This window comes from Natator depressus, chromosome 1 (genome assembly GCF_965152275.1).
Source record: "Natator depressus isolate rNatDep1 chromosome 1, rNatDep2.hap1, whole genome shotgun sequence".
Classification (NCBI taxonomy): Eukaryota; Metazoa; Chordata; order Testudines; family Cheloniidae; genus Natator; species Natator depressus.
Window position 1 is genome coordinate 595,353 of NC_134234.1, and position 21,652 is coordinate 617,004.

Below are 21,652 nucleotides of genomic sequence, written 5' to 3' on the forward strand. Positions count from 1 at the left end.
CCAGTTTCCCAGTATCACCACCAGGGCCACTAGTTATGGGGATGAATGGTTATGAAAACCAAGACTCCAGTAAAAGAAAAAGGTTCTCCCGATACCAAAGGATCAAGCACAAGACCCAGGTCAATATACAAATCAGATCTTACCCACGAATCACGCTGTTGCCAATCCTTTCGAATCTAAAGGTTTATTCATAAAAGGAAAAAGATATAGATGAGAGCTAGAATTGGAGAAATGGAATCAGTGACATACAGTAATGGCAAAGTTCTTGGTTCAGGCTTGTAGCAGTGATGGATTAAACGGCAGGTTCAAATCAAGTCTCTGGAGAATATCCCCAGCTGGGATGGGTCTTTCAGTCCTTTGTTCAGTGCTTCAGTTTGTAGCAGAGTTATGAAGCAGGATTGAAGACAAGATGGAGATGAAGCATCAGCCTTTTATAGTCTTTTCCAGGTGTAAGAACCCCTCTTTGTTCTTACTTTGTGGAAAATTATAGCAAAATGGAGTTTGGAGTCACACGGATAGGTCCCTGCATACCTTACTGAGTCACCAGGTGTATCTCCCTTCTCTCAATGGGTCAATTATATAACTGATGGTCCTTAATGGGCCATCTAGCAGGCTGGGCAGAGCTGACACCAACTTGTCTGGGGTATCACCCAGAAGCATAGCACAAGTTTGAAATACAGACAGTATAAAGCCAATATTCATAACTTTAAATATAAAAAAGCATAATCCTAACCAGCAAACCATAACCTTGTCCTAGACACCTTTTTTGACCCCTTTTATACAAGATTTGGTGCCACTACAGGACCTTGGTTGCAACAATGATCTATACAGTCCCAGTTCACGTCAATCACGTCACAGTTCTTGTCATCTAATAAACCTTCTGTTTTACTGGCTGGCTGAGAGTCACGTCTGACTGCGGAGTTGCGGGGCAGGACCCTCTGGCTTCCCCAGGAGCCCGCCTGGGCGGACTGGCTGTGGGAAGCGCACGGTGTGAAATGGGGATGCCGAATGCTCCTGAGCTTAGAGTCATGCATCTCCATACATCCCTTCCATTGATACACCCCCCACCCACTCACTCCAATCCCCATTCACCCCTTCCAGTCATCCACCCCCACCTTCCATCCATTCACCCCATCTCCATATACCCCTTCCATTGATACACCCCCCACCCATTCACTCCAATCCCCATACGCCCCTTCCAGTCATCCACCCTCACCTTCTACCCATTCACCCCATCTCCATACACCCCTTCCATTGATACACCCCCCCACCCATTCACCCCTTCCAGTCATCCACCCTCACCTTCTACCCATTCAGCCCATCTCCATACACCCCTTCCATTGATACACCCCTCACCCATTCACGCCTTCCAGTCATCCACCCCCACCTTCCATCCATTCACCCCATCTCCATACACCCCTTCCATTCATACACCCCCCCACCCATTCACCCCTTCCATCCATTCACCCCATCTCCATACACCCCTTCCATTGATACACCCCCCACCCATTCACTCCAATCCCCATACGCCCCATCCAGTCATCCACCCCCACCTTCTACCCATTCACGCCATCTCCATACACCCCTTCCATTGATACACCCCCCACCCATTCACTCCAATCCCCATATGCCCCTTCCAGTCATCCACCCCCACCTTCCATCCATTCACCCCATCTCCATACACCCCTTCCATTGATACACCCCCCCACCCATTCACCCCTTCCAGTCATCCACCCCCACCTTCCATCCATTCACCCCATCTCCATACACCCCTTCCATTCATACACCCCCCCACCCATTCACCCCTTCCAGTCATCCACCCCCATCTCCATACACCCCTTCCATTGTTACACCCCCCTTCTACGCCTACCCAGATGGGGCTCCGGGGCTGGAGGTGCGGGTGTCAGCGCGGGGCTGGGCTCAGGGGCGGGGCGGGGCTGGTTGGGGGCGAGGCTCGGGGCGGGATGCGGTTCCCATGGTAACCAGTCGCGTCCGCGCCTTGCTGCCGTCCGAACTCCGGGGGCGGGGCCGAGCCGGGCCTGGCCGGGCCGGGCCTGCGCTGCTGGAGCCGCCGCCCAGCACCCGGCCCGCCCGCTACCCCGGCTCGGCTCGGCTCGGCTCGGCGCGCTGCAGTCACGTGGTGAGTGGGGCTGGAGCCGTGTGGGGCAGCATCGCCCGGCGCGGCCAGGGGGCGGGGCAGAGGGAGCGCAGAGCAGGGCGGCGCCGCCGGGGCCCGGCTGGTGTGGGAGGGGGGCTGAAGTTGGGGGGGGGGCGAGAGAAGATGCGGGGGGCTGTTGGGGAAGGGGTGCGGGGGGCTGAGGCTGTCTGACGACTCTGCGCTGGCTATGAGGAGGAGACTGGGGGGGCAGCGGCGGGGCGCCGGGCCTGGCGCTGGCTGTGGGGCACGGCTGGGCTCAGTGGCCTGGCAGGAAGCCTAGGCAGGGTTTCCCGGGCCCGGTGCTACCCGTCACCCTGCCGGACTCTCTGCCACACCCTGGGGTCCGGGTACCCGCCCGCTGTGGGCAACACCGGCCCCGCCCTGGCCTCTCCGGCCACTCTGCCCTGGCGGGACCCTCAGTGGGTCGGGCCCTGGGCCGCGGCCCCAAGTGAGGGAGGGGCGTGGGCAGCCTGTGCATGTCCTGCCCCAGGGACGGCAGGGTCGGCCTCTGCCCCCTGCGCCCCCTCCTCAGCCCACCTGCCCCCCCAGGGCACTGTGCCCCCTTGGCCATGGGGCGGTTACACCCATGAGCCTCCCAATCAGCACCCTCCCCCCACACTCCCCAGTACCCCCTGCTGGGATCCCCCTGCTGGTGTCCTGCCCCGCCGCCCCGCCCCCACTGCGCCCCCTGCCGGGATCCCCCAGCCGGCGCCCCGCCGCCCCGCCCCCACTGCGCCCCCCTGCCGGGATCCCCCAGCCGGCGCCCCGCCCCCACTGCGCCCCCCTGCCGGGATCCCCCAGCCGGCGCCCCGCCCCCACTGCGCCCCTTGCCGGGATCCCCCAGCCGGCGCCCCGCCGCCCCGCCCCCACTGCGCCCCCCTGCCGGGATCCCCCAGCCGGCGCCCCGCCCCCACTGCGCCCCCCTGCCGGGATCCCCCAGCCGGCGCCCCGCCGCCCCGCCCCCACTGCGCCCCCCTGCCGGGATCCCCCAGCCGGCGCCCCGCCCCCACTGCGCCCCCCTGCCGGGATCCCCCAGCCGGCGCCCCGCCCCCACTGCGCCCCTTGCCGGGATCCCCCAGCCGGCGCCCCGCCGCCCCGCCCCCACTGCGCCCCCCTGCCGGGATCCCCCAGCCGGCGCCCCGCCCCCACTGCGCCCCCCTGCCGGGATCCCCCAGCCGGCGCCCCGCCCCCACTGCGCCCCCTGCCGGGATCCCCCAGCCGGCGCCCTGCCCCCCGCCCCCACTGCGCCCCCTGCCGGGATCCCCCAGCCGGCGCCCTGCCCCCCGCCCCCACTGCGCCCCCTGCCGGGATCCCCCAGCCGGCGCTCTGCCCCCCGCCGGGATCCCCCAGCCTAGCGGCCCCGCCCCCTGTCGCGGCGGCGGGGGCGGGGCGCTGGGTGGTGACGTAGCCTCGCTCAGCTGCTGCCCGCACAATGGCCGGCCGGGCGGGGCGGCGGCCGGGCCTGGGACCCTGCGGCGCGGGGAGCCACTAGCGTGAGTCGGGGGGATGCAGAGCCTGGCAGTGCTGGGGGGGCGAAGATGCAGATCCTTGGCGTGGGGGGCAGAGCCTGGTGGTGGGTGGGGCAGATTGCTCTCTGGGGAGGGGGGGATGCAGAGCTGGAGGGAGGGGGGAGCAGCGCTCTCTGGGGAGGGGGGGATGCAGAGCTGGGGGGAGGGGGGAGCAGCGCTCTCTGGGGAGGAGGGGGGGATGCAGCGCTCTCTGGGGAGGAGGGGGGGATGCAGAGCTGGGAGGAGGGGGGAGCAGCGCTCTCTGGGGAGGAGGGGGGGATGCAGAGCTGGGGGGAGGGGGGAGCAGCGCTCTCTGGGGAGGAGGGGGGGATGCAGAGCTGGGGGGAGGGGGGAGCAGCGCTCTCTGGGGAGGAGGGGGGGATGCAGAGCTGGGGGGGAGGGGGGAGCAGCGCTCTCTGGGGAGGAGGGGGGGATGCAGAGCTGGGGGGGAAGGGGGAGCAGTGCCCCCATGCGAGGCTCTGAAGTGCACCTACTCCCAGCACCTGCTCGCCCCACGGCTCTGGGACGGAGCTGCCGGCTCTCGGTGTAGAGGAGCCCCAGAGCTGGGGCTAGCCGGCTCTTGCAGCCCCTGCTCTTTGCCAGCTGTGCCCATGGTCTCAGAGGACACTGGATACTGGGTGGTGTGGCCTGAGCTGGCGGGGCCTCCAAGGGATGGGCAGGCCCCATACGGCTCTGGCCACCCTGAGCCATTTCTGGGTTCTCCCCCTCCCTGAGCTGGGACAAGGGGCGGGGTGCCCAGGGGGCAGAGCCTCAGCAGGACCAGGGTGGCTGGATGCTCCTGGCCCTGGGCAGGGACCTGGCCAGAGGACGGAGAGCTGCCTCTGGCCTGGTGCCTGCCTGGGCGGGATGCCAGGTCCTGGGGGGGCGTCTGAGGGCAGAGCTGAGTGAGGGCACCGATCCTGGCTCACCCCCACTCTCGCCCCTGCAGGTCAGTGGCAGTTGGGCCCGCAGCCTCGCTGACCGAGGGTCACCATGGCGAAGCGGGAGGCCAGCGCCAGCCCCGTGGTGCGGCAGATCGACAAGCAGTTCCTGGTCTGCAGCATCTGCCTGGACCGGTACCGCAACCCCAAGGTGCTGCCCTGCCTGCACACCTTCTGTGAGCGGTGAGCGCCCCCCCAGGGCCCTCCATCCCCCCCAGGGCCCCTCCACCCCCCCAGGGCTCCCCCTCTGTCTGCACACCTTCTGTGAGCGGTGAGCGCCCCCCCAGGCCCCTCCATCCCCCCCAGGGCCCCTCCACCCCCCCAGGGCTCCCCCTCTGCCTGCACACCTTCTGTGAGCGGTGAGCACCCCCCCAGGGCCCCTCCACCCCCCCCAGGGCCCCCCCTCTGCCTGCAACCCTTCTGTGAGCGGTGAGCGTCCCCCAGGGCCCCTCCATCCCCCCCAGGGCCCCTCCACCCCCCCCCAGGGCTCCCCCTCTCCCTGCACCCCTTCTGTGAGCGGTGAGCATCCCCCAGGCCCCTCCACCACTCCCCCCGGGCTACCCCTCTGCCTCCACCCCTTCTGTGAGCGGTGAGCGCTTCCCAGCCCCCTCCATCCCCCCCAGGGCTCCCCCTCTGCCTGCACCCCTTCTGCGAGCGGTGAGCGACCCCCCCCAGGCCCCTCCACCCCCCCCAGGGCTACCCCTGTGCCTGCACCCCTTCTGCGAGCGGTGAGCGCCCCCCCCAGGGCTACCCCTCTGCCTGCACCCCTTCTGCGAGCGCTGAGCGCTTCCCAGCCCCCTCCATCCCCCCCAGGGCTCCCCCTCTGCCTGCACCCCTTCTGCGAGCGCTGAGCGCTTCCCAGCCCCCTCCATCCCCCCCAGGGCTCCCCCTCTGCCTCCACCCCTTCTACGAGCGGTGAGCGCTTCCCAGACCCCCTCCACCCCCCCAGGGCTACCCCTCTGCCTGCACCCCTTCTGCGAGCGGTGAGCGCCCCCCTAGGCTCCTCCGCCCCCCCAGGGCTCCCCCTCTGCCTCCATGCCTTCTGTGAGCAGTGAGCGCTCCCCAGCCCCCTCCATCCCCCCCAGGGCTACCCCTCTGCCTGCACCCCTTCTGTGAGCGGTGAGCGCTCCCCAGCCCCCTCCATCCCCCCCAGGGCTACCCCTCTGCCTGCACCCCTTCTGTGAGCGGTGAGATGGGGGGGGGGGGCTTCAGGGCCTCACCTGCCTGTGACCTAGCACTGTGTCCCGGTGGGAGTGGGGGGCTGCAGCCCCACACCTGCCTGTGACCCAGTGCCGTGTCCCTGGGGGGGATGTGGGCAGCAGGGCTGGGCCTGTCTGTGGCCCAGCACCGTCTCCCAGTGGGGGGTGGGGCTGCAGGGGTGGATCTGCCTGTGACCCAGCGCCGTGTCCCAGTGCGGGTGGGAGTGGGGTGCCCTGATTCAGCACCAGAGCTTCTGGCGCTCTGGCCAAGCTGCACTGTGCCCCGAGGCCTTTTGTTCTAGCCAGCTAAGGCTATGGGGGGGACCCCCCACCAGCTGGGGCTGAGACGGGCCCATGGGTTATTGAACGGCTGGATCACCCCTAAAGCCAGCCTATCCTTGACCTCTCTCTCCAGGCTCTGGGCTGTTTTCCCAGGGACTCTGAACAGGGGACACCTGATGGAAGGATTGGCCCCCACCTCAGGGAAGAGATCCCCCCGGGGGTCTTCCCCCTTCTCCTCCGAATCAGCCCTTACCAGGTCCAGGGTCCCCTCACTTTCCTCCCATAGAGCAGCTCGAAAGGGAAGAACCTGGTGGATTCCTGGGGCACTTCCCTATACCACATACCAGGTGGGACAGGTCCTTGTCCCCGTCCTGCAGATGCTGATTCGTAAAAGTCCTCAGCATCAACCCCAGGGGCCCATAAACTTTCTCCACCAGCCCATGGGACGGAGGGTGACCTGCAGAGGCCCAGGTGGGCCAGACCCCCCATTTCTCCCACCTGCCCCGGAGCCGGGCTGACAGGACATTGGACCCCTGGTCTGTAAGGACCTTGCTGGGGACCCCCCCCTCTGCTGAAGGTGGTCAGCAGCGCGTCTGCCCTGGTGTCTGCCTTGGTGGAGGATAGAGCCCCCGCCCCTGGGTAGCGGGTGGCGAGATCCATCACCCCCAGGCCGTATTTCTTCCCTGCCTGGGTCGCCTTGCTGAGGGGCCCCACTATGTCCATAGCCACCTTCTGGAAAGGTTCCTCTGTGTTGGGCAGGGGTCTCAAGGGAGCTTCTCCCTTATCCCGGCCTTCCCCACCCTCTGGCCGGGGTCGCAGGACCTGCCGTGCCACTGGGCCGCGTCCCAGACTCCGGGTCAGTCACGGTTCTGCAGCAGCCACTGCCTAGGGCCTGGATCCCCTGGTGTCCCGAGAGAGGGTCATTGTGGGCCAGGTACGACAGCCGGTGGCGACACTTCTGGGGCACCCCCAGTGGCCTCCTGATCCCCCACGGTTCTACTTCCCCTGGGGGAGCCCCTTCCCGGTACAGGAATCCCTTCTCCCACAGGAATCTGTCCCTGCAGCCTTCCCCATGGGGGTTTGCAGCCTGTGGCCAGCAAGTCCCCTCAGCTCCTCCTAGGAGGGATCCTTCCGCAGCTCGGTCTGGAATTCAGCTGCTGGGGGAGGGAGTGGGACCTGCTCCCTCTCGCGGGCTGGGCCTGGGGTCACAGCCCTGCTGAGCCTTGTCCCTGGTCGCTCCCTCCCTGCTCTGGGATCACTTCCCAGCAGCATCTCTGGACCAGCTAAACCTGGTTGGCAGCTGAACTGCCCTGCCTGTGGGTCCCCCCCCTCAGCTGGGGTCTCAGCTCCCCCCTTGCTCAGCACTGCCCTTGCTGTCCCAGTGGGGGAAGGCAGTGAGCTCTCTGCTCTCCTTACAGCATCGGAGCCAGTGTGAGCCCCCTCTCCGGGGTGCAGGGAGGTAGGGAGCATCTCTGTGTCCCACCCAGCCCCAGGGGGCTGGTTACAGCAGGCAGGTATCCTAAGCCTAGCAGCTCCTCCCCACTGCCAGCCAGGTCATCTGCATTTTCACTGAGCATTTCCCTCTTCGCCGATTGGTTCCCTGGATTCAAATTCAGATCCTCAGCCGTTATAGGAGCAGGGCTTGGATCCTGTCCCAAAGAGACACAGTCAGCCCCCAACAGGACCTCACAGCTGATATCCTGGAGAGCCCCAACGACCAGCCAGCCCGACCCCTCCTGGGTCTGCACAGGGATCCTGGCCATAGGCAGGGCGAGGGGCTTCGTCCCTGGGACCCTCACCCAGCTCACACAGCCCCTCAGCATCTGAGGCTGCACCACCCAGGGCCTGACAACAGTTCTCTCTGTCCCAGGATCTCACCACCCCAGGAATGTCTCCCCATTGACCATCCCCTTCCGCTCCCACTGGGGGTCTGAGGGGCCTGGCCCCAGGAAACTCCACACAGACACATAGGCTGGGGCCGGGAGCCTGTCCACCTCCCCACCCATCTGGCTGACAGAGTCTATGGCCTTGGGACCCAGCAAGGGAGCTAGACACAAGGGCTGTTCCACAGGGTCCCCTGGTTCAAATCTCCAGCCTGCTCAAAGGCAGTGAGGTGGACATCCACATCCCCCCCTCCTTAACCAGGGGCAGCAATTTAGTATCGAGGTTCCCTGCGGAACTGGCCCCCCGGGGTCTATCCCCCCTCACCCCGGGAGGTCCCCTAGGCCTCTCCGCTCCCCCACCCCCAGTTCATGCTGCTACTGCTTCTGCAGCTCTTTCTCGGGCTCTCGCTGTCTCTCACAGTCCTCTGAGTCAGCTCCAATCCCGTCCGTCTCCGATCCGTTGATGGGGAACCCGATCGTGAAGACCCTCGTCTGGTCGGGGACAGGAGTCTTGGGGATGCCTGGCTACTACTGCAGCTGCTCCCAGATCCTGCTCTAGCCCCATTTGGGGTCAGGACTCTGCTCCTTAGAGCGGTCATCCTCCTCCAGCTGCACGATGAACTGTGCTTTGGTGAACTTTCCACTGCGCAGCTCTCTCTTTTTGCACAGGGTTATTATCGTGGGGAGGAGGGATAGCTCAGTGGTTTGAGCATTGGCCTGCTAAACCCAGGGTTGTGAGTTCAATCCTTGAGGGGGCCATTTAGGGATCTGGGGGAAAAATTGGGGATTGGTCCTGCTTTGAGCAGGGGGTTGGACTAGATGACCTCCTGAGGTCCCTTCCAACCCTGATATTCTGTGATTCTATGGTGACAGGCCATCACTCCGCTGTTCCCAAGTTGTTGTGGACTCACAGGCCTGTGTGCTCTCAGCTCCCCACGGTTTCCAGGAGGAATCCCTAGTGTGTCAGCCCTTCTCGAGGTCACCACCTCTCTCCCAGGGTCAAGCCGCAGATTCCTCCACCCCTGAGACTGCTTGCCGCAGTCCCCAGGGGGATCCTGTTACTGCAACAGTCCTTCTCGCTGGTCACACATTCCCAGGGGTTAAGCGTAGCTCCTTCGCCCCCTGAAACCGCCCCTCTTTGAGCCTTCAGCACGCCTGGTCCTCGTTAAGCCCCCTTCGTTTTACTGCTCCCCAGTCACTTACTGCAAGAAACGGGATTCACGGGATGCAGTACATCCCACCACTTGTCACGGAGTCACCGGGTGATGCTCTGGACCTACTCCATACGAAGCCAGTCAGGACTCTGGGGGAGCCTCCTCTCTCTGAGAAGACTGTATGCAGGGCAAGAAACTTACACGGCTTCGACCTTCCTGAGTCTGACCTCGGAGCATTCAGCATCCTCTTCTCACACTGTGCGCTTCCCGCAACGAGTCCGCGCAGGCGGGGCTCCTGGGGAAGCCAGAGGCTCCTGCACCCTAATTCCACAGTCAGACGTGACTCTCAGCCAGCTGGGAACACAGAAGGTTTATTACACGACAGGGACATGGTCTAACACAGAGCTTGGAGGTACAGAGAAGAGGACCCCTCAGTCAGGTCCATCTTGGGGGGCAGGGAGCCCAGAGCCCCATCTGAGCCTCCTTCCTTCCCCAGCAGCTCCAAACTGAAACTCTCCCGCCCCTCCTCTGGCCTTTTTCTCTTTCCCCGGTCAGGAGGCCACCTGATCTCTTTGTTCTCCAGCCCCTTCAGTTGCCACCTTTGCAGGGGAGGGGCCCAGGCCATCAGTTGCCAGGAAACAGGGTGTCGGCTATTCTCTGTGCAGACACCATCCCACTGTCCCTGTTAGGGCTCTGCAACAATCACACCCTCTGATCCCCCCACCTAGAGACTTAAGAAGTGCCTAGGGGAAACTGAGGCACCCCCACAGTATTCAGAGAAAACATTAAGAACATTCCCACTTTGTCCCACATACACCCTGTCCTGGGGCTGCAGGCTCCGTGCTGTGCCCCAGATGTGGTCCCTCAGTGTGCCAGACCTGCAGGGGGTCTCACTCTCCCTACAGGGCAGGTTACGCAGCCTCACCACCTGGGAAACAGACTCTGGACTCCAGCCTGCTGCTTCCCAGGGTGAGCTCTGCTCCGTGAGTCCAGCCAACGGACCCTGCTCCAAGATGGGTCCCCTCTTCAGGGATGAATGCACCAAGCCACCTTTTCAGAGGAGAGTCCCGTTTATTAGCCACCTAGGGAGTCCTTAGGGTAGCCCAGAGGACGGAAGGGAAAAACACAGACTGCTGATGTGGGGCTGGCCTTGGCCAGTTATTTTTACTGCCCCTCTCGGCTCCGACAGCTCATGTTTATACCCGTGTCTCTGAGGGCGTGTCTGCACTACGACATTTTGCTGACACAAGTTTCGTTGGCATAGAGCCACTGCAGTCGTACGTGACTGGTGTGCTTGCACACTCAGCTCCTCGCGTACTCACCAGGAGTGCTTGTGTCCGTGCACGAGGCTGTGCACAATGGGCGGGGCCCAGCGAGCAACCCGCCACCGTCCAGCGTAGCGGGTAACTTAGGCAATGCATGGGGGGACAGAAATGGGACAGAACAGGTGACTGGGAGCAAGAGGTCAATGTCCCGTAATGCAATGTTCTCCATCCCATAATCTCTCTATCCCATAACTTTTGCACCTATTTTCACTTTCCCACGATCCTGGGCTGGACGAGTCGCTGTTCCCCATCTCTCCCAGAAGCACGGCTCCCGCACAGCTCTGCTCTGTTGTCCTGAGCGTTGCGAGCAGTGCGCAATCCTTGGGTATTTGCAGAGCGGCGGGGAACATGCCGGTGCTGTGGGATGTAGTGAAACCCAGCTCGAGGGGCGTGGTGGGATTCACAGAGCAGCTGCAGATGGGGTAGTGCCGCTTCTGGGCTCATGTGCCCCGGGCGCCCAGGCTCGGGGCTCTGGAACGGCTCTGGATGAAGCTCACCCAGGACTCTGGGGCAGCGTCTCCCGTCAGGGCGCTTGTCCCAGGGCAAGGACCCTGCTCCACTTTGGCCCCTCCTGGGTCTGACCTTGGAGCGTTCAGCTCCCTGGTCACCCTGTGAGCTCCCCGCAGCGAGTCCCCCGGGGGAGCCTCATCCCCAAAGGGCCCTGCCCCCAACTCCGCAGCCAGCTGTGACTCCCAGCCCGTGTGTGACACAGACGGGTTATTATCGTGGGTAGGGGGGGATCTAGAGCCCTGGGCCCTCGCCCCTGAGTCCCCAGCCAGGAGACTGACTCGCTGCCAGCAGCCTGGCCTCAGACCCGCCCTATCACATGGGGCTGACCCACGCTTGGCTGCCTGTGTCAGTTCTGGGGTCCCCATTGGGGAAGGCTGGTGATGAATGGAAGAAGGCTTGGAAAAGTGATGGGAACGACTCAAGGGCTGCAGAGCTCCCTGGAGTGAGAAACTGGAGGAGCTCAGTCTGGGTAGCGGAACAAAGAGAAGGTGAAGGTGACTTGGTCATGGTCATATGGTGATGCTAACACTCTTTCCACCCACTAGTGCCTCTGGAGGATGTTAAACGGCAGCTACTATTTTAAAATCATCAGATCCATATAACTTGCACCCAAGAGTTTTAAAAGAGCTGGATGAGGAGCTTGTTGGACTGTTATGTTGATTTTTGGCAAGTTCGAGAAGACTGGAAGAAACTAATGTGCCAATATTTTTAAAGGGTAAAGGGGCTGACACAGGTAATTACAGGCCTGTCAGCCTGACATCAATGCAGGGCAAGATAATGGAGTGGCTGATACAGCACTTGATTCATAAAGAACCTAAGGAGGGAAATGTAATTAATGCAAATCAGCATGGGTTTATGGAAAATAGACCCTGTTAAACTGTCACAAGAGCAGAGGCTCGGGGCTCTGGAACGGCTCTGGATGAAGCCAGGCAGGACTCTGGTGCGACATCTCCCCTCAGGGCACCTGTCACCAGGGCAAAGCCCTGGGAGCGGTGTGGTGGGGGGAGCGGGGAAGCACAGCCCCGGGCTCCCCCTCTTCAGTCCCCCAACCTCAGACTGACTTGCTTCCTGCAGCCCAGCCTCAGTCACCTCCAGCTGCCCCCCTCCATCCTTTGTCTCTTTCCTGGGCAAACCGGGCACCTGGCCTCCACCTGTCACTTTGTTCTCAGCCTTGTGAAACTGGCCCAATTAGAGCACCATGGACTTCATTCTGTTACACATTATAAATGGGATCAAGTCATGATCCCTTGTACCTAAGCTACCATTAACTTTGAGTTCTGTGATCAGTTCTTCATTGTCTGTTAGGACAGGGTCTAATACAGAACCTCTCCCCATGCCGGTGCTGTGCTGTTGGAGTTAGGAAGTTCTCGCCTATAATGCTGAGGAATTCCAAAGGGCTGTTAGTACTGGTGGTGGGAGGCTCCAGTGCGCATCACTCAGATTCGGTGGCATGCAGGGCTTTTCCCTACACACTGCAGCCAGGCGCATCCAGAGGGTCATTTGGAGTCTGGAACAGACACGTACCAACACCCCACCTGGGCCTTTTTCGCCTAGGACACTGATCTACACGCATTCAACAGGATCATGTGTCTTCTGCGTTAGCGGTGACTTGCACACAGGTGATGCCATTTTTGACAGAGTCCCTCCCCTTCCTCATTTGCACACTCACCCCTTCCTCAATGGGTTATAACCAGTGACTCTAACACTGCAATTGTGCGAATCATCCCACCAGCTTACAGCAATCACAACTAGATCGAACAGATGCTCCTAAATTCCACTTCCTTTTCTTTATCACCCAGCCCCCCAGTGCTGGTGTCTGGGTGGTACGTTCCTTCCCGGGGCTCTGGGCACCGTCCCCCAGTGCTGGTGTCTGGGTGGTACGTTCCTTCCCGGGGCTCTGGGCACCGCCCCCCCAGTGCTGGTGTCTGGGTGGTACGTTCCTTCCCGGGGCTCTGGGCACCGCCCCCCAGTGCTGGTGTCTGGGTGGTACGTTCCTTCCCGGGGCTCTGGGCACCGCCCCCCCAGTGCTGGTGTCTGGGTGGTACGTTCCTTCCCGAGGCTCTGGGCAGCGCCCCCTAGCGCTGGTATGTGGGTGGGATGTTCCTTCCCGAGGCTCTGGGCAGCGCCCCCTAGCGCTGGTAGGTGAGCTCCAGGCACTGCACTGGGTCTGCTCCCCCTGACCCCGCCCCCCCGGGGCCATGCTGGGTCATAGAATATCAGGGTGGGAAGGGACCTCAGGAGGTCATCTAGTCCCACCCCCTGCTCAAAGCAGGACCAATCCCCAACTAAATCATCCCAGCCAAGATGTCAAGCCTGACCTTAAAAACTTCTAAGGAAGGAGAGTCCACCACCTCACTAGGTAACACATTCCAGTGCTTCACCACCCTCCTAGTGAAAAAGTTTTTCCTAATATCTAACCTAAATCTCCCCCACTGCAACTTTGACCATTACTCCTTGTTCTGTCATCTGCTACCACTGAGAATAGTCTAGAGCCATCCTCTTTGGAACCACCTCTCAGGTAGTTGAAAGCAGCTATCAAATCCCCCCTCATTCTTCTCTTCTGCAGACTAAACAATCCCAGTTCCCTCAGCCTCTCCTCATAAGTCATGTGTTCCAGTCCCCTAATCATTTTTGTTGCCCTCCGCTGGACTCTCTCCAATTTATCCACATCCTTCTTGTAGTGTGGGGCCCAAAACTGGACACAGTACTCCAGATGAGGCCTCACCAATGTCGAATAGAGGGGAACGATCACGTCCCTCAATCTGCTGGCAGTGCCCCTACTTATACATCCCAAAATGCCATTGGCCTTCTTGGCAACAAGGGCACACTGTTGACTCATATCCAGCTTCTCGTCCACTGTCACCCCTAGGTCCTTCTCTTCAGAACTGCTGCCTAGCCATTCGGTCCCTAGTCTGTAGCGGTGCATGGGATTCTTCCGTCCTAAGTGCAGGACTCTGCACTTGTCCTTGTTGAACCTCATCAGATTTCTTTTGGCCAGTCCTCTAATTTGTCAAGGTCCCTCTGTATCCTATCCCTACCCTCCAGCGTAAATACCTCTCCTCCCAGTTTAGTGTCATCTGCAAACTTGCTGCGGGTGCAATCCACACCATCCTCCAGATCATTAATGAAGATATTGAACAAAACCAGCCCCAGGACCGACCCTTGGGGCACTCCACTTGATACCGGCTGCCAACTAGACATGGAGCCATTGATCACTACCCGTTCAGCCCGACAATCTAGCCAGCTTTCTATCCACCTTATAGTCCATTCATCCAGCCCATACTTCTTTAACTTGCTGGCAAGAATACTGTGGGACACAGTGTCAAAAGCTCTGCTAAAGTCAAGGAACAACACGTCCACTGCTTTCCCTTCATCCACAGAGCCAGTTATCTCGTCATAGAAGTCAATTAGATTAGTCAGGCATGACTTGCCCTTGGTGAATCCATGCTGACTCTTCCTGGTCACTTTCCTCTCGTGTAAGTGCTTCAGGATTGATTCCTTGAGGACCTGCTCCATGATTTTTCCGGGGACTGAGGTGAGGCTGACTGGCCTGTAGTTCCCAGGATCCTCCTTCTTCCCTTTTTTAAAGATGGGCACTACATTAGCCTTTTTCCAGTCGTTCGGGACTTCCCCCGATCTCCATGAGTTTTCAAAGATAACGGTCAATGGCTCTGCAATCACATCCGCCGACTCCTTTCACGCTCTCGGATGCAGCACATCCGGCCCCATGGCCTTGTGCATGTCCAGCTTTTCTAAATAGTCCCGAACCACTTCTTTCTCCACACAGGGCTGGCCACCTCCTCCCCATGCTGTGCTGCCCAGTGCAGCAGTCTGGGAGCTGACCTTGTTCGTGAAGACAGAGGCAAAAAAAGCATTGAGTACATTAGCTTTTTCCACATCCTCTGTCACTAGGTTGCCTCCCTCATTCAATAAGGGGCCCACACTTTCCTTGACTTTCTTCTTGTTGCTAATATACCTGAAGAAACTCTTCTTGTTACTCCTAACATTTCTTGCTAGCTGCAACTCCAGGTGTGATTTGGCCTTCCTGATTTCACTCCTGCAAGCCCGAGCAATATTTTTATACTCTTCCCTGGTCATATGTCCAACCTTCCACTTCATGTAAGCTTCTTTTTTGTGTTTAAGATCAGCAAGGATGTCACTGTTAAGCCAAGCTGGTCGCCTGCCATATTTACTATTCTTTCTACACATCGGGATGGTTTGTCCCTGTAACCTCAATAAGGATTCTTTAAAATACAGCCAGCTCTCCTGGACTCCTTTCCCCCTCATGTTATTCTCCCAGGGGATCCTGCCCATCAGTTCCCTGAGGGAGTCAAAGTCTGCTTTCCTGAAGTCCAGGGTCCGTATTCTGCTGCTTACCTTTCTTCCCTGTGTCAGGATCCTGAACTCGACCAACTCCTGGTCACTGCCTCCCAGGTTCCCATCCACTTTTGCTTCCCCTACGAATTCTTCCCAGTTTGTGAGCAGCAGGTCAAGAAGAGCTCTGCCCCTAGTTGGTTCCTCCAGCACTTGCACCAGGAAATTGTCCCCTACCCTTTCCAAAAACTTCCTGGATTGCCTGTGCACCGCTGTATTGCTCTCCCTCCCCCGGGCGCTGCACTGGGTCCATTCCCCCTGACCTCCCGGGCACTGCGCTGGATCCACCCCCCGGTGTGGAAGAGAGGTGGGGGCAGAGATGGGCTCTGGGAACTCTTAGTGGCCGGAGAGATTCCTGCCCGGGGAGAGCGACCAGGCCGGGCTGGCCCAGGGGCGATGGGAGAGAATTTTCAAGGGGACAGGTGCCCCCCCTTCCATCAGAGCTGCCTGGGGGGAGCTTCATTTTGGGTGTCTCAGGGCGTGACCCTCCGCACACCCCTGGAGTGATGTTCACTTATCTCCCTCTGCCTCATCTTCCCCCCCAGCTCCCCACTGTCCCGCACCCACTCACCTGTCCGTCCGTCTGTCCCCCCCCATTCACAGGGCTCATGGCCGGCTCGTCTCTGGGATCACCCTGCTGCCTGGCGTGCACTCGTTTGTCCGGATCTCCTCCCTCCCTGTCCGACTGTTTGTCTCTCCCTCCCTCTCTGCCCCCGTCCGTCCATCTCCCCCTGCCCGGATCCCTTCCCCCGTCTGTCCGATCCACCCTCATAGGCTCCACTTGCCCCGGTGCTGGCCCAGCCGGGCACCCTGCAGCCTGGCCCGCGCCTCCCCGCCGCACTAGAAGTCCTGACCCTCTTGTTTTGCCCGCTCTGTCCCAGGTGTCTCCAGAACTATATCCCGCCCCAGAGCCTCACCCTGTCTTGCCCCGTGTGCCGCCAGACCTCCATCCTGCCGGAGCAGGGCGTGGCCGCGCTCCAGAGCAACTTCTTCATCACCAACCTCATGGAGGTGCTGCAGCGCACCCCCGAGGGCAGCAGCCGCCCGGACGCCGCCACGCTGGACCCCGTCAGCGCCATCACCGGCCAGCCACTCTCCTGCCCCAACCACGAGGGCAAGGTGGGGGCCCCTGGCCGGGAGAGGGGCGGGGTGACCCCGCGTCCTGGGGAGGTGGGGGCCCCGGGCGGGGGAGGGGCGGGGTGACCCCGCGTCCTGGGGAGGTGGGGGCCCCTGGCCGGGAGAGGGGCGGGGTGACCCCACGTCCTGGGGAGGTGGGGGCCCCTGGTGGGGGAGGGGCAGGGTGACCCCACGTCCTGGGGAGGTGGGGGCCCCTGGCCGGGAGAGGGGCGGGGTGACCCCGCGTCCTGGGGAGGTGGGGGCCCCTGGTGGGGGAGGGGCGGGGTGCCCCCACGTCCTCGGGAGGTGGGGGCCCCTGGCGGGGGAGGGGCGGGGTGACCCCGCGTCCTGGGGAGGTGGGTGCTCCTAGCCAGGGGTAGGGACCTCCGGGGGGAGGGGTGGGGTGCCCCTGCTTCCTGGGGAGGTGGGTGCCCCTGGGAGAAAGGGCCAGGCCAGGGTGCCCCCACTTTTCAGGGAGCTGGGTGCCAGCCTGGCTTGGGGGAGGGGGCCTGGGCAGGAGCCCCTGAGGGGGAGGGAGCTGGGTGACCCCACTTCTCCGGGAGTGGAGTGACAGAGCGAGGGGGGCTTTCTGGCCTGGTGCCAGCCTCCTCCCTGCCCCGCCCCCGGGACCTGGACAGCCAGGGCGGGGGGCCTGCAGCCGCGGGGAGTGGCAGCCCCTGACAGCCCCCTGCCCGCCCCCAGGTGATGGAGTTCTACTGTGAGTCGTGCGAGACGGCCATGTGCCGCGAGTGCACGGAGGGCGAGCACCGGGAGCACGTCACCGTGCCCCTGCGCAACGTGGTGGAGCAGCACAAGGCCTCGCTGCAGGAGCAGCTCGACGCCATCAAGAGCCGGTATGGGGGGCTGGGGAGAGGGTGGGGTGGGGGATCTGGTGTCCTGCACAAGGGGAGATTCCCAGGTGTGGGTGGGCCCTGCAGGCCATGGTGTTAAGGAGCTGCCCCATCTGCTGATAGGTGGGGGTTAGGGGGAGGGGCTGTGGGGAGGAGGGCTGCTCTATGGGGAGGGGCTGTCCTGCGGGTGACTGTCCCGCACCCCCACCCCCACCCCCACAGGCTGCCCCAGCTGATGGCTGTGAGGGGGGGCTGCCCTGTGGGGGCCAGGGTGTAGCGGGGGCTGCCCCGTGGGTGACGGCCCTGCCCCCCCGCAGGCTGCCCCAGCTGACGGCTGCCATTGGGCTGGTGACCGAGATCAGCAAGCAGCTCGTCGAGCGGAAGAACGCCGCCGTGGGCGAGATCAGCGGCTCCTTCGCGGAGCTGGAGCAGGCCCTGCAGCAGCGCAAGGGGCTGCTCGTGCGTGACCTGGAGGCCACCTGCAGCGCCAAGCAGAAGGTAACCCCGGCCCCTCCCTGTGCCTCTGGTCCGGCTCCACCGGCCTGGTGCCCTGCTCCGGCCAGGGTCTGCCCCCCAGCTCCCTCCCCAGGGACCGACCCTCGGAGCTCACGCCGGGAGCTCCCTTGGCGAGTCCCCCTGGGTGGGACCCCGGCCGGAGACTTGTACCCCAAGGGAGCCAGGCACCCCCCTGCCTGACTCTGCAGTGACTCAGCCAGCAGGTAGCAGCAGGGGGGTGCCTGGGGGTCTGGACCCAGCACAGGGAGTTAGAGCCTGGGCCAGCCGGGTCGGATCAGAGCCCAGAGCCTGCCGGCCCCTCTGTAATCCCTGTCCAGGAGCGTCTCCTGCTTCCGGCAGCCCCCCACTTCCCAACCCCTCTCCCCAGCCCCTCCTCCACCCTTTGCTCTCCGGCTGGTCGCAGGGGCTGGCTCCCTGCCGAGCGGCGCCCATCCCTGGGCGTTAGTTGCTAGGTGCCAAATGTCCAGGCAGTTGGAGGGGCCGTTGTCTTGTGGGGCTCCCCATGGGCCCAGGCCCCAGGCAGCCAGGCACTGTCACAGCCGATCTCTGGGTCTCTACCAACCACCTAGTGAGCCACGCACACAGGGGAACCGGATTTATCTAAATATTACAAAAAATTCCCGCTCTGTCACAGCCCCCCATAGCCCTGCCTGCCCCACCCAGAACCCCCATAGCTCTACCCCAGCACCCCCTGCAGATATACCCCATAGACCCTGCCATGCAGAGCGACTTGGGAGACGAGTAAAAGGAAGTGCCCCGGGGGAGCGGCATTGTCCCTCTGAGCAGTTTGTCGCTGGGCATCCACCTGGCCCTGCCTTGGCCGTGCCCTGATGGCTGCCCCAGCCCCACCCGCCCCCTGCCCCTCAGCTGACCCTGCCTCAGCCCAGCCCCATCCATGCCCCGCTGGCTGCCCCGCCTCTGCCCTCAAGCTGCCCCACCCCCCGCTGCCCCTGCCCCTGAGCCGCGCCCCGTCCCTGCCCCCCAGCCCCATCTGTGCCCTGCTGGCTGATCCTGCCCCCCAGCCCCTCCCCTGCTGCCCCTCCGATGCCCCGCTGGCTGACGTGCCCCTTCCCCAGGTGCTGCAGGCCCAGCTGGACGCCCTGCGGCAGGGCCAGGAGAACATCCTGAGCAGCTGCGCCTTCACGGAGCAGGCGCTGCACCACGGCACGGAGACCGAGGTGCTGCTGGTGAAGAAGCAGATGAGCGAGCGGCTCAGCGCGCTGGCCAGCCAGGAGTTCCCCGAGCAGCCGCAGGAGAACGACCAGCTGGACTACGTGGTGGAGACGGACGGCGTCCGCAAGTCCATCCTCAACCTGGGCGTGCTCATCACCACCAGCGCCATCGCCCACAAGACGGTGGCCACGGGCGAGGGGCTGCGGCACGCAGTGGTGGGGCAGGCCTCCTCCCTCACCATCACCACCAAGGACAAGGCCGGGGAACTGGTGCGCAGCGGCAGCGCCAGCCTGCAGGCCCAGGTGACGGCGCCCGACGGCAGCCGGGCCGAGGCCGAGGTGCTGGACAACAAGAACGGCACCTACGAGCTGGTGTACACGCCGCGGCAGGAGGGCGACTTCCTGCTCTCCATCCTGCTCTATGGGCAGCCCATCAAGGGCAGCCCCTTCCGCACCAGGGCCCTCAAGGCCTGCGACGTGCCCCCCTCGCCCGACGACGTGAAGCGCCGTGTCAAGTCCCCCAGCAGCGGGCACATCCGGCAGAAGGCCGTGCGGCGCCCCTCCAGCATGTACGGCACCGGCAAGAAGAAGGAGAATCCCATCGAGGACGAGCTCATCTTCCGCGTGGGTGAGCGCGAGGGCCGGGAGGTTGTGGGGACCGGGGGCCATAGAGAGTAGGGGGCTTGCCTAGGGGTGGCACCCACAGCAGGGAGAGAGTCCTGCAGGGGGCACAGACCTCATTGGTCTCCTCAGCCTTCCCAGAAATGGCCAGGGTCTTCCCAGCGTCAGCTCACGAAAGATGAATGTAAAAAACCAATGCAAGCAAGTGAGGACAAAGTGAGACAGGCCAGGCTGTCCCGGGCGCCCAGGTTGGGGGCGCTGACCCCTCTCTGAGTGACACCAGGCAGGACTCTGGGGCAGCGTCTGCCCTCAGGGCACCTGTCCCAGGGCAAGGACCCTGCTCCGCTTCGGGGCCTCCTGGGTCTGGCCTTGGAGTGTTCAGCCCCCTGGTCACCCCATGAGCTCCCCGCAGCGAGTCCCCCTGGGCGGGACCCCTGGGGAACCTCACCCCCAAAGGGCCCTGCCCCCCATGCCGCAGCCAGCTGTGACTCCCAGCCCGCGTGTGACACAGACGGGTTATTATCGTCGGGAACCCAGCGTAGAACAGAGCTTGGTAACACCGGGATCAGGGACCCTCAGCAAAGTCCATCTGGTGGGGGGCAGAGCCCTGGGCCCTCGCCCCTGAGTCCCCAACCAGGAGAATGACTTGCTTCCAGCTGCCCGGCCCCCATCATGCCCATTGCTGTCCTCCGTCCTTTGTCCCTTTCCCCGGTCCAGCAGGTCACCCCAGCTGCACCAACACCCCCGGCTGCTCCTTGCAGAAGAGGGGGCCTGGCCAGCAGTTGCTAGGCTGCCGAGTGTCGGCCGTTCTCTGCAGCCCGTCAGCAGCCACACCTGCCCTTTAGGGGTCTCTGCAATGATAACACACCCTGTCCCACCACCTTGGTACTTGAGTAACACATGGGGAAACTGAGGCACACACTGTGTTCAGAGAAGACATAAAGAACATTCCCACTTTGTCACACAAGGCACAAAATGAGATTAAATGAGCCAGGGACATAGAGGGTTACAAGAAAACGTTTTACAGACACATGAGAAGCAAGAGGAAGACCAAGCACAGGGTAGGCCTGTTACTCAGTGAGGCGGGAAAGAGAATAACAAAACACAGCAAGGGCTGAAGTGCTAAATACCTGTTTTGTTTCAGTTTTCACTTCATCCACTCAATGGGCAGTGGCAGTCAAAAAAGCAAACAGAATGCTGGGAATCATTAGGAAAGGGAGAGATAAGATGAGAGAAAATATCGTATTGTCTCTAGATAGATCCATGGTATGACCACATCTTGAATACTGCGCGCAGGTTTGGTTTCCCCATCTCAAAAAAGATATGTTGGAATTGGAAAAGGTTCAGAAAAAGGCAACAATAATGATGAGGGGCGTGGAACAGCTTCCATATGAGGAGAGATTAATAAGACTGGGACTTTTCAGCTTGGAAAAGAGGTGGCTAAGCGGGGATATGGTCGAGGTCTATAAAATCATGACTGGGTGGAGAAAGTAAATAAGGAAGTGTTGTTTACTCCATCTCATAACACAAGAATTAGGGGTCACCAAATGAAATTAACAGGCAGCAGGTTTAAAACAAACAAAAGGATGTATTTTTTCATACAACACACCGTCAACCTGTGGAACTCCTTGCCAGAGGATGTTGTGAAGGCCAAGACTATAACAGGGTTCAAAAAAAAACTAGATAAGTTAATGGAGGATAGGTCCATCAATGGCTATTAGCCAGAATGGACAGGGATGGTGTCCCTAGCCTCTGATGGCCAGAAGCTCGGACTGGATGACAGGGGATGGATCACTTGATGATTCTCTGTTCCGTTCATTTCCTCTGGGGCACCCGGCACTAGCCATTGTCGGAAGACAGGATACTGGGCTAGATGGACCTTTGGTCTGACCCAGTGTGACCGTTCTTATGGTCAAACGTAAGCAGCTATCAGATGACGAACACAGCCAGCCTCAGTGTGAATGGGGCAGGAGCTCAGATTAAGCTGACTGGTCTGTAATTCCCTGGGTTATGTCCCTGTTTATAGATAGATCCTGAAGTGA

The 21,652-nt window shown here is 61.7% G+C and overlaps 1 protein-coding gene across 4 annotated transcripts in view; it reads left to right on the top strand.

The window, feature by feature from the left end:
• Positions 1–2,030: 2,030 nt before the first annotated feature.
• TRIM3 (tripartite motif containing 3) overlaps positions 2,031–21,652 on the top strand; it is a 34,352-nt gene continuing 14,730 nt past the window's right edge. For 3 of the 4 annotated variants that reach the window (XM_074953881.1, XM_074953894.1, XM_074953902.1), the window contains exons 1-6: positions 3,531–3,651; positions 4,616–4,790; positions 16,216–16,453; positions 17,153–17,304; positions 17,619–17,799; positions 18,894–19,617. In XM_074953881.1, the coding sequence (XP_074809982.1) occupies positions 4,660–4,790; positions 16,216–16,453; positions 17,153–17,304; positions 17,619–17,799; positions 18,894–19,617 (1,426 nt within the window). In that variant the 5' untranslated portion in view covers positions 3,531–3,651; positions 4,616–4,659. Of the gene's footprint in view, positions 2,141–3,530; positions 3,652–4,615; positions 4,791–16,215; positions 16,454–17,152; positions 17,305–17,618; positions 17,800–18,893; positions 19,618–21,652 lie in introns of those variants that run through there. The other variant, XM_074953888.1, reaches the window with a different exon arrangement.